Source organism: Myxine glutinosa, chromosome 6, assembly GCF_964187855.1.
Source record: "Myxine glutinosa chromosome 6, kmMyxGlut1.1, whole genome shotgun sequence".
Classification (NCBI taxonomy): Eukaryota; Metazoa; Chordata; class Myxini; order Myxiniformes; family Myxinidae; genus Myxine; species Myxine glutinosa.
Genome location: NC_136266.1, coordinates 22,265,023 through 22,277,880, shown reverse-complemented (window position 1 = coordinate 22,277,880; position 12,858 = coordinate 22,265,023). Strand labels below are relative to the sequence as shown.

Below are 12,858 nucleotides of genomic sequence, written 5' to 3'. Positions count from 1 at the left end.
GTTTAGTTTTTGTTCATGGCTCGAGCCGCGGGCTGCTAAAAACCGCTCGGCAAAATAACATCTTGTCCGTGGTCTCGAGCGAAGTTGCCCACCTGCCTCGTGGAGGGAGCGGGGTAGCTTCAGGAGCGGAGACGGCCAGTGCAGATAGAAGGGGGATTAACCCCCCCGCCCCGCCCCCCCCGCTAAGGGGAGTGCCGTACTCCGTTTCCGTAACAATATGTATTTTATGGCGGCCATTTTGAAAATCCAAAATGGCGTGCATGCAGGTGTCTGTGCAAATGCCAACATTGATTTTTGGATTCTCCATGCTCTGTTGATTCCAAAAATGCACAGGTTTGCTAATGTCCCAAAATTTTGAACGAAATAATATTTGTTAACATAATTAACCTGACTATACATTCATTGCTACCAATAACATTTGTTCAGCAAGCTTGCCATCAGCAGCATTCCCATCCTCCTCCTCGACATGTTCACCCTCCCCAATTACATCACAATGCCTTCTTCTTCAATGTCTTCTTCATCATCATCAGAGTCACCATCATGTGATACAGATCTGCGACTGGGACCACATGATTCGCTATCGGGATGCTTACTGAAGCAACACCTCCAACACCTTTCCACCGTAGCTGTTGGGTTGAAGATGCCTGCTTAGGGCCTTCTGTGCACATCCTGAGAAGGATCAATGGGTAAAACAGTTGTTGTTTTCAAGCTGAGACACCATTATCCAAGCAACTGCTTTATGTTGGAAAGTCTTCTCGACATGGGCAGTAGGTACGGATATTACAACAATGATCTTTAGTAGCAACTCTTTGAAGTAGCCAATCAAGCTCTGTGCTCCAATAGAGCATCTGTTCCATTTGGGAAGCCTACTGGATCTGGAATGCTAACCACCTGGAGGAGTGGATAACCTTGGAAGGTAGCAAACCTCCGACCAACGCTTTCAATGGTCCATCTCGCTCAGTACCATCTCTGATATATATATATACTAGCAGAAGTACCCGGCATTGCCGGGCGGGGGAGGGGAGGGGAGGGGAACGGGGAGGTGGGGAGGGGAACGGGAGGTGGTGGGGAGGGGAGGGGAACGGGGGGGAGGGGAGAAGAGTGGGAGGGGGAGGGGGGAGAGGGGAGAAGAGGAGGGGGTGGGGAGGGTGAGGGATGGGAGGGGGGAGAGGGGGGGGGAGGGGGGAGGGGAGGAGGGGAGGGGGGAGGGGGAGGGGGGAAGGGGGGAGGGGGGAAGGGGGAGGGGGGAAGGGGGGAGGGGGGAAGGGGGAGGGGAGTGGGAGGGGGAGGGGGGAGGGGAGGGGGAGGGGGGAGGGGAGGGGGGAGGGGGGAGGTAGAGGGGGGGAGGGGGAAAGGGAGGGGGAGGGGGGAGAGGAAAAGGGAGGGGGCGGGGGGAGGGGGAAAAGGGAGGGGGAGGGGGAAATGGAGGGGGAGGGGGAAAATGGAGGGGGGAGGGGAGAAGGGGAGGAGGGAGGGGGAGGGGAGAAGGGGAGGGGTAGGGTGGAGGGGTAGGGTGGAGGGGGAGGGGTAGGGTGGAGGGGGAAGGGAAGGGGGGACGGAGGGAGGAGGGGGAAGGGGGAGGGAAGGGGATGGCCAGTCAACAATGACGTTGCAGTTCTCATGGTCGGAGAGCAGCACAACAATCGGACATAGTCCTGCATATTCGCAACAGCACGAAGCGGATTTTGGAGACTCACCGATCCTGTGACGTCCTCCAGTACCGGCGTTGCCGGGCAGGGGAAGGGAGACCCGTACATTCCCAACCCGTACATTCGCCCTCTCGACTCAAGCTCACTCGGACAAAAGCCTCGCACAAATTACACCGTGAAGGCCCAATGGTCATGTCTATGCCACAAATCACGGGCGCACTGAATTGAAAATATATAGAACGCTCATACTCCGTGAAAAGTGAAGCCGCCGTGTCGCCATCTTTGTCAGCACGACTCGACCAACTCGCTTCGCGGATCTCGTTTTGTGCGGCAATAAACTGCTCCAATCGGTTACGGAAGGGTTGTGGAAAGACGTTTCACAGCTGTTTCAAAGACATTTAATTCATATCGCACAAAATCGATACAAAACACGATCGCATAAAAGGTGAAAAAACGTGTGATGTGTGACGGGATGGAACATCACGTGATCGCTCTGAGCGAATCAGTCTGGCGGCGGAAATGGCATATCACGTGATCGCTCTGAGCGAATCAGCGAGCTGCTCTGGAACCGGCTGAGATTAGCGGGTACTTCGCTGAAATGCGCTGAGGTAAATATGAATAAAAAATATGGATCGTCAAATATTTTGAGTTCGGCCATGTTCGTCCCAGGCTCAATGGCCATGTCTATGTCAAATATCAAGCACGTAAGCCTCTCCGTTTAGGAGTCTATTGGTAACATTACACACACACACACACACACACACACACACACACACACACACACACACACACACACACACACACACACACACACACACACACACACACACACACACACACACACACAAACTGTGTTTTATATATATAGATATTATATATATATATATGAGCGTACGCTTTGTTCAGCACGTCGCTGCTTACTTGGACGACTCCTCAGTACCATCCCGACACACACCACTGTGTGTGCTGCGGAATGAGGTGTTTTATGGTGGCCGGAGTGACACCCAGCAAAGCAAAGTACAACATGGCCTGAAACAAAGTCTTTCTGCTGTGCAATTCCTTTGTGTTAAAGTAATAAGAAATTACAATAGTGCAAAACCGTTCACACTTCCTTAAAACCTACAAGACTTCCTCAAAACCTGCTACGAGGGACCAACCGCTCCAAAATCGAGGAGGGGGCTATGCATGGAAATAAATAAATAAATAAATAAATCATATGACTCTGACCATGTCGATTCACCATGAGAAGCAACGTAAACCTCAATTTGATCCACCAAGCTCTTGTAAGCTGGAGTATAAATAAATGGAACTGCCTTTCCAGCTCAAAATCACAATGAAAACTATTTCTATTTCTATTATTATAACTAGGGCATGCCCGTACTATATATAAGCTAGGACGTGCCCGTACGTGGGTGCCCGTTCCTTGCCAAAAAAAAAAAAAAAAAAATTTTGTGTAGGGGTGTGTGTGTGTAAACATCCTAGGGCGTGCCCGTACGTGGGTGCAAAAAAACATGCGTGCAAACAACAACAACAAAAAAAAACTTTGAAACCACGTGGCAGTAACGACCACAGAACCCCCCCCCCCCCTCTATTTACATGAATGGTTTGGTCCATTCGCAACGACCACAGAACCCCCCCCTCTATTTACATGCAATGGTTTGGTCCATTCGCAACGCCAAAGCGAACGGCGAACGGCTAAATCGCCATAGCTCGGTAAGTACTTGTCCGATTAATTTCAAACCTTGAAAAGGCACATCCTCGGGTCCCCAGCAATATACCTGGCAAGTTTCAAGTATATCGGACCGGTAGTTGTCGAGAAATCGTTGTCGCATACATACACACACACATACACACAGAGATTAATGGAATTATAGATAGATGGAGGTTCAGGCTCATGGAAGGAAGTGGACGCCAGAGGCTGCAAAATCGAAAAACAACAATATATTGGCAGAAGATAGGTGAAGGGACAACCACACAACAGAGTGAACAGACAAACTTCAGGTGGATAGATGTGAGCAGTGTCAGCCATGTTAATGTCCATGTGATATTTGCAATGATTTATTACAAACAAGTTTGTATTTCATCAATTAGGTCACCGTAAATTCTGTCTCTCCATGAAGAACTGCCAAAGGGCAGGTGTATAAAGTTACTACTAAAACAGCTTTTTAGCAACATTACACTGGCTGGTTTGCCATTACATTCCCAGTGTTAGTCAGCTCCGGATGTCGGAATCTATCCAAGGTGTCGGTGATAACACACCTGTGACCCTTAGAACCCTCTACTCTTTGTTGAAAGACTGCGAGTCTTTAACTTCCACCAGCAAAGAATCCCAACAGATGAGTGCCAAGCTTATGTAAGCTTCCATCCAACGGACAGTATGCTTTTTGATGTAACACATTCCCTGCAAAGCACCAACCAAGAGCTTATCAACACCTCAATGTGATGAGTGCTCTACCTCTGTGTTGTCCCGCCAGAGTCACCATAATCACAGGCCAGAGATGGAGATCAATTTATAACTTTTTTTATCATAAAAATAAATAAATCTGGTGGCATCTTGGGGTCAACACCTGGTGTTGGCTAAGAGGTTAGGGTGCCGGCTTGGGATCTTAGGATCCTGGGTTCGAATCCCGGTCATCGCTGAATTAACGCCAGGGGGGTTAATCCTTCCGAGGTCGGAAAATTGAGGACCAGTTCACTGGTAATTCCCTGTGTGTCACAAGAGGTGACTAACAGCGTTGGTGGCAGGAAGAGCATCCGGCCATAAAACATTGCTTCAAAAAGGGGACCAAGGTGCCCGAAAAAGGCCAACCCCTGCTCTGCGGGGAAAAATGGCCTCTAAAGGTGGTTCTTCATCTTGGGGTCGTCAAATGTCATTGTATTCATGATGTCAGCAAGAACTCCACAAGCTTCAGGCGACAGGCAATCACTATATTTTCTTGCTGAATCCTACAGCGCAAACAAAGTCCTTCTTGCAAACATTTGTGTGGTCAACCTTCCACCATCCCATTCTCCATTTCAACGATTTCAAGTGCTTACCTGAACCTGCATAAAGACATAGCTGGCCATTTACCTGTGCCCTCCTCGACTCCTCTCTTCTTATTGAGGTAAAAGGGTTATATTTACAAATGTGAGTCTCCATTGTTCTATCACATTTTTTCGGTCACAATCTCCTAATCCCTTCTTTAAATAAGCTGAATATATCGTTGGAATAGGCCTATGTGCAAAGGGTAGACCTTTTCTTTCAGACCACAGCAACATTCTAGATACGAGTTGAGAGTCAGGGTTCATCGACTTGCTATACTTACAATCCTTTGGGCTGTCAGGATAACTTAGAAGTATACACACTCACTCACCTCGCAGCTGTATAGTCTTTGAATCTCGGCCCAGTGATAAACTGTCATGCCGGTGTTTTGCTGGCTGGGAAGTTCATCAATATGTGAAAAAAAAAAACCAAAAAAAAAAAAAAAACCCACCGTTTAGAGGCCATTTTTCCCCGCAAAGCGGGGATTGGCCTTTTGGAGGACTGTGGTTGTTGTTGTTTTTTGGTTCCCTTTTTGAAGCAATGTTTTACGGCCGGATGCCCTTCCTGCCGCCAACCCTGTTTGTCACCTTTTTACGATAAACAGGGAATTACCAGTGTACTGGTACTCAAATTTGCCGACCTCGGAAGGATGACAGGCTGAGTCAACCCCCCTGGCGTTAATTCAGCGATCGACCGGGATTCGAACCCAGGATCCTTGGTTATCCTAAGCCGGCACCCTAGCCGCTAGCCCAACACCAGGGATCTCATACAAAGAAGTTCATCAATATGTGAGCAGGCTGAAAATTAAACTGGGTGTCCATTCTTCTAGCTTTAGTTGGTGGATGTTAAAAAATCTCACAGAGTAGGCAAACTATCATCAGGACCATGAACAAATTACAATTTCCTGGTCAAACCTACAGGGGGTGCTGCATCAGCGACACAGCCGCACCCTCCCCCAAGAAATGGTGCTACCGCCAGCCACGTGTTGAATACAAAATAAGAAGATTACAATCCTAACAATAAATACAAAAGCAGGAAAAACCATAAGATTAATGCACAGACAAAAAGGACAGAAGTAGACAAAACTAGGGCAATGCGACTGTGCAGCTGCTGTGTTTCCTGCCCTCCTCTCTTTCTCTCTCCTTCTGTCCTGTTCTTTCATTCATTTGCTTATTGTGTCCAACATTTGCCCCACTGTTAGTTCATACCCGCCATCACCTCGCAATTCCATGAACACCCAATCTTGCATCTATCTATAATTCCATTAATCTCTGTGTGTATGTGTGTATGTGTGTATGTGTGTATGTGTGTATGTGTGTTTGTATGTTTGTCTGTGACCGCTGTTTCTCGACAACCACGGGTCCGATATACTTTAAACTTGCCAGGTATATTGCTGGGGACCCGAGGATGTGCCTTTTCAAGGTTTCATATTAATCGGACAAGTACTTACCGAGCTATGGCGATTTAGCCGTTCGCCGTTCGCTTTGGCGTTGCGAATGGACCAAACCATTTCATGTAAATAGAGGGGGGGGGGGTTCTGTGGTCGTTGCGAATGGACCAAACCATTTCATGTAAATAGAGGGGGGGGATTGTCACTGTACTCGCAAGCCGTTCGCCGTTCGCTTTGGCGTTGCGAATGGACCAAAACATTTCATGGACCAAACCATTTCATGTAAATAGAGGGGGGGGGGGGATTGTCACCGTACTCGCACCCACGTACCCACGTACCCACGTACGGGCATTGCACCCACGTACGGGCATGCCCTAGTATAAGAAAAGGAACGAAAAGATATACAACAATAGGGTAAATTATGAACATCATCATTTGGGCAAAGGTTAAAGTAAAACAGGAATAGGGAACAAATAAAAAGTTGCATCGTGTCCGAAGGAAGCAGTTCAGTTTGGCATTTGTAATATGAAATAGGCAAAGTCGAGAAACTAACTAATGAAACCAATTAGAATTACGCTTTAAAACCCTTTAAACCCTCTGGAATTACCCTTTAGAATTACCCTTTAGAACCAATAATAATTACCCATTAGAATTACCCTTTAGAACCACTAATAATTACCCATTACAATTACTCTTTAGAACCCTTCAGAATTACCCTTTAAATTATCCTTTAGAATTACCCTTCAGTACGCTTTAGAATTACCCTTTAGAATTATCCTTTCGACTTACCCTTTAGACCCCTTTAGAATTATCCCTTATAACCCTTTAGGACCCTTCAGAATTACCCTTTAAATTATCCTTTAGAATTATCCTTTAGAATTATCCTTTAGAATTATCCTTTAGAATTACCCTTTAGAATTACCCTTTAGAATTACCCTTTAGAATTATCCTTTCGACTTACCCTTTAGAATTATCCCTTATAACCCTTTAGATTTACTCTTTAGAACTCTTCAGAATTACCCTTTAAATTATCCTTTAGAATTACCCTTCAGTACACTTTAGAATTACCCTTTAGAATTATCCTTTTGACTTACCCTTAAGACCCCTTTAGAATTATCCCTAAAAACCCTTTAGAATTACTCTTTAGAACGCTTCAGAATTACCCTTTAAATTATACTTTAGAATTACCCTTCAGTACGCTTTAGAATTATCCTTTAGAATTATCCTTTAGACTTACCCATTAGACCCCTTTAGAATTATCCCTTATAACCCTTTAGAATTACCCTTTAGGACCCTTCAGAATTACCCTTTAGAATTATCCTTTTGACTTACCCTTTAGACCCCTTTAGAATTATCCCTTATAACCCTTTAGAATGACCCTTTAGGACCCTTCAGAATGACCCTTTAAATTATCCTTTAGAATTACCCTTCAGACCCCTAAATAATTACCCCTGAGAACCCTTTAGAATTACCCTTTAAACCCTCTGGAATTACCCTTCAGAATTACCCTTTAGAATTATCCTTTTGACTTACCCTTTAGACCCCTTTAGAATTATCCCTTATAACCCTTTAGAATGACCCTTTAGAACCCTTCAGAATTACCCTTTAAATTATCCTTTAGAATTACCCCTCAGAACCATTTAGAATTACCCTTTATAACCCTTCAGAATTAACCTTTAGAACCATTTAGAATTACCCTTTATAACCCTTCAGAATTAACCTTTAGAACCATTTAGAATTACCCTTTATAACCCTTCAGAATTAACCTTTAGAACCATTTAGAATTACCCTTTATAACCCTTCAGAATTAACCTTGAGAACCCTTTAGAATTACCCTTTATAACCCTTCAGAATTAACCTTTAGAACCCTTTAGAATTACCCTTCAGAATTAACCTTTAGAACCCTTTAGAATTACCCTTCAGAAGCCTTTAGAATTACCCCTCAGAACCATTTAGAATTACCCTTTAGAATTACCCTTTAGAACCCTTCAGAATTAATCTCTAGAACCCTTTAGAATTACCCTTCAGAACCCTTCAGAAGCGTTTAGAATGACCCTTTATAACCCTTCAGAATTAACCTTTAGAACCCTTTAGAATTACCCTTCAGAATTACCCTTCAGAAGCCTTTAGAATTACCCTTTAGAACCCTTCAGAAGCCTTTAGAATTACCCTTTAGAACCCTTCAGAAGCCTTTAGAATTACCCTTTATAACCCTTCAGAATTAACCTTTAGAACCCTTTAGAATTACCCTTCAGAACCCTTCAGAAGCCTTTAGAATTACCCTTTAGAACCCTTCAGAAGCCTTTAGAATTACCCTTTAGAACCCTTCAGAAGCCTTTAGAATTACCCTTTATAACCCTTCAGAATTAACCTTTAGAACCCTTTAGAATTACCCTTCAGAACCCTTCAGAAGCCTTTAGAATTACCCTTTAGAACCCTTCAGAAGCCTTTAGAATTACCCTTTATAACCCTTCAGAATTAATTTAGAATTACCCTTTTCCCTTTACCCTTTAGAATTACCCTTTAGAATTAGAACCCTTTAGAACCCTTTAGAATTACCCTTCAGAACCCTTCAGAAGCCTTTAGAACCCTTCAGAAGCCTTTAGAATTACCCTTTAGAACCCTTCAGAAGCCTTTAGAATTACCCTTTAGAACCCTTCAGAAGCCTTTAGAATTACCCTTTAGAACCCTTCAGAAGCCTTTAGAATTACCCTTTAGAACCCTTCAGAACCCTTTAGAATTACCCTTTAGAACCCTTCAGAAGCCTTTAGAATTACCCTTTATAACCCTTCAGAATTAACCTTTGGAACCCTTTAGAATTACCCTTCAGAACCCTTCAGAAGCCTTTAGAATTACCCTTTAGAACCCTTCAGAACCCTTTAGAATTACCCTTTAGAACCCTTCAGAATTAACCTTTGGAACCCTTTAGAATTACCCTTCAGAACCCTTCAGAAGCCTTTAGAACCCTTCAGAACCCTTTAGAATTACCCTTTAGAACCCTTCAGAACCCTTTAGAATTACCCTTTAGAACCCTTCAGAAGCCTTTAGAATTACCCTTTAGAACCCTTCAGAACCCTTTAGAATTACCCTTTAGAACCCTTCAGAACCCTTTAGAATTACCCTTTATAACCCTTCAGAATTAACCTTTGGAACCCTTTAGAATTACCCTTCAGAACCCTTCAGAAGCCTTTAGAATTACCCTTTAGAACCCTTCAGAACCCTTTAGAATTACCCTTTAGAACCCTTCAGAAGCCTTTAGAATTACCCTTTAGAACCCTTCAGAATTAACCTTTAGAACCCTTTAGAATTACCCTTTAGAACCCTTCAGAAGCCTTTAGAATTACCCTTTAGAACCCTTCAGAATTACCCTTTAGAACCCTTCAGAAGCCTTTAGAATTACCCTTTATAACCCTTCAGAATTAACCTTTGGAACCCTTTAGAATTACCCTTCAGAACCCTTTAGAATTACCCTTCAGAACCCTTCAGAAGCGTTTAGAATGACCCTTTATAACCCTTCAGAATTAACCTTTAGAACCCTTTAGAATTACCCTTCAGAATTACCCTTCAGAACCCTTCAGAACCCTTTAGAATTACCCTTCAGAACCCTTCAGAAGCGTTTAGAATTACCCTTTAGAAAACTTCAGAAGCCTTTAGAACCTTTCAGAAGCCTTTGGAATTACCCTTCAGAACCCTTCAGAATTAACCTTGAGAACCCTTTAGAATTACCCTTCAGAACCCCTCAGAAGCCTTTATAATTGCCCTTTAGAACACTTCAGAATTATCCTTCAGAACACTTTTGCACCCTTAGAACCCTTTAGAATTACCCTTTAGAACCTATTAGAATTACCCTTTAGAACCCATTAGAATTACCCTTTAAATTATCCTTTAGAATTACCAATTAGAACCCTCTAGAATTACCCTTTAAAACCCTTTGGAATCAAACACTGGGTTGAAGAAAACTTATTTGTTCTTGATCGATGGAAGGAAGGACATAGCCAAATATCGAAGCGGCTTCACCGTTTAAAAACATTGATGGAGGGAGGATATGTTATAGTTAATGTAGGGATAATATAAATGAAAAATGAAAAGAAAGACAAAAAAAGGAAGAAAATAAAAAAAGGAAGAAAAAAAGAAAAGTGGCTTTGAAAGAAGAAAAAGTGAAAGTGACTTCAGACTTATCGATGATGAATCGACAAAGTGAATGGTGAAGCACGTGACCTTCATTAAGAACCATTCAAGCACCATTTGCTGAGTGTTCATGTAGTCCCTTGTGGAGGTAGAGCAAACATTCCAACGATGCATTAAACCAAAGCACTTGCAAGGCCACCGTAAGAAAATATTTACCAGCTGTTTGTACCTGAAGCATTTGCTCGGCCTCCTCAACAAATGTTTTGCTTTGTCAAGATGGAGATAAAAAAAAAAGATAAAGGTAAACGCTGATCCAAACACCTGAAGTTATTTAGTAACCCACAAACCTTCCCGAATCCTCACTCACCCTTGGCTTGTGGTAAGATCCCTTCGATCTCCAAGCTGCTCCGAGATCTTGCCATTCCCAAAGTGCTTGCTGGTACGAGGCCTTCGGATGCTTGTGGCCCTTCTCCGCAACGAACCAGCCACCAGTCGACCCGTTCTTTGCTGCGTTCCAGCACCTCCAAAGTCTCTCCACGATGCACACTGAGCTCACCTGGGCCTGCTCCAATAAAATCCTCTGTGGCCACTGTCTGTTCTCCACCAGTGGAAAGCTACAAAGATAAAGATCAGGAGTAGTTGGGGAGTCAGTTACGAAAATAATGGTGCAAGAGCTTATCATGATTGTGTCAAATGGCAGGCTCGGTTTGAAGCAGGTGTTCTCAAAGGGAAGTTCAAATTTAGGAGGACATGTCAAACCTTCTGGGAAGAGGTGGAGAAGAGGGCCTTCTAATAATTCAATTAAACTCATCCTCAGTGTGTGGTCTAGGGTGATGCAATAGCCATGATAGCTTGAAGTGTTGCAAAATAAGACACCCGATGGAGTTGAGAAGTCTCACCAACAGGTGAACCACTCGACTTCCTCCAAGGAAAAATTAAAGCAAGAATCATCAAAAAGCATACATGTTACAATAGGTTTTCCAAGCCATTTTCATCATTATTTCAGTCGAATCGATTTAATGGAGGAGCACTCAAATTCACGCATTTTCACACCTGCTGGACGAATTAACATTTCAATTTTGAATTTGAAACATTCAATCTCTTTTAGGTGTAGGAGTGAATTATGTTTTGCCAGGCAAAGTCACATTTGCCTCATTCAATTTCAACATTTTAGACATTTCAACATGCTGCTCTATCTCACCCTCTCTCTGTTCTTTTCACCCTCTCTTTTGCTCGAGGTCATCTGCCATCTGCTTGGAAATCAGCAAACATGACCGCTTTACATAAAAAGGTGCAAAAACAGATCCTTGCAACTACAGACCAATCAGCCTGCTCCCAATTATCAGCAAAGTCATGGAATCCATCATTGCTTCTGACATCAAATCCTTCCTCTTCTTCAATGGCTTGATCTCGGCCCAACAATTTGGATTCAGACCAGGTCATTCTACTCTGGACATGCTGCTTCTGCTGTCTCAACAATGGATGGAGTTCCTGCCAAACAGTCAAACAGGAAATCAGAGCTGTCCACCTTGACATATCACGTGCCTTCGATACGGTCTGGCACCCCGTTCGGCTCACCAAACTCTCCTCCTATGGTATCCATGGAAATCTCCACTCATGGCTTGCGGACTTCCTCTCTGGTCATAGTCAACGTGTGGCCCTGAATGGATTTCTCTCATCTCCCCTTCCTGTTCAGGCTGGAGTTCCCCAAGGCAGTGTTCTGGGCCCTGTGCTTTTTCTGGTCTTCATCAATGATCTCTGCGACTCTCTGGAAAGTCCTCGCTATCTCTTTGCTGATGACTCCACTCTCTGCCACTCCATACCTCATCCCTCAGATCGGCAGTCTGCAGCCTCCTCACTCTCTGTAGACTTGGACAAAATCACAGACTGGTCAAACAAGTGGAACATGTCTTTCAATCCTGACAAATCTCACACTCTTACGATGTCTCTCCAAAACGGGACAACCCTCTCATCTACTTTCACAACAATCCTCTCCAAGTAGTTCTGTCACTCAAGCTTTTGGGTCTCACTATCTGCCATGATCTTTCCTGGAAAAAACACATTTCCAAGCTGGCCTCCAAAGCCAGTCGCCGACTGGGCATCCTCCTTTGTGCGAAGTCTTTCCTTGGCACACCTGACCTCCTCACCACAAACAAGGCTTTCATCCACAGCTCAATGGAATACTGTTCTCCCCTATGGGCTGGTGCTCCTGCCTCACACCTAGCTCGGCTTCACGCTGTTGAAACCAAAGCTTTCAGAATCATTGGAATCTCCTGCGATGAAGCTATCTCTGAGGGCCTTTCACTCACTCACCGCAGGCAGGTTGGTGGTCTTTCTGTCTTCTACCGACTCCTCTCCGGCCTAGCCCCCCCAGCCCTGTCTGTGCTCTGTCCCCCAAATATTCCTACAGGTCGCACAAGATCTGCCTGCAACCCTCTTATGGTTAAACTGCCAAAATCAAGACTCTTTGCTCACCTTCACTCTTTCATTCCTCTTTTCTCCCGCCTCTGGAACAAACTCCATCTCTCTCTTCAATCCCACTCCTCCCTCCGGGTCTTTAAAACAGCTGTTCACCACCATCAATTAATCTGCCCCCATCCAAAACCTTGATCTTTTCTGCCCCCGTTAATTCACCCCAGATCCACTTTTTTGTATTAACGACTTCTTTC

General features: G+C 44.2%; 1 protein-coding gene across 4 annotated transcripts in view; it reads right to left on the bottom strand.

Moving 5' to 3' along the window:
* LOC137429644 (kalirin) overlaps positions 1-12,858 on the bottom strand; it is a 429,755-nt gene that overhangs the window by 115,433 nt on the left and 301,464 nt on the right. For all 4 annotated transcript variants that reach the window (XM_068119740.2, XM_068119741.2, XM_078779669.1 and 1 more), the window contains exon 35: positions 10,557-10,803. In XM_068119740.2, the coding sequence (XP_067975841.2) occupies positions 10,557-10,803 (247 nt within the window). The remainder of the gene's footprint in view (positions 1-10,556; positions 10,804-12,858) is intronic.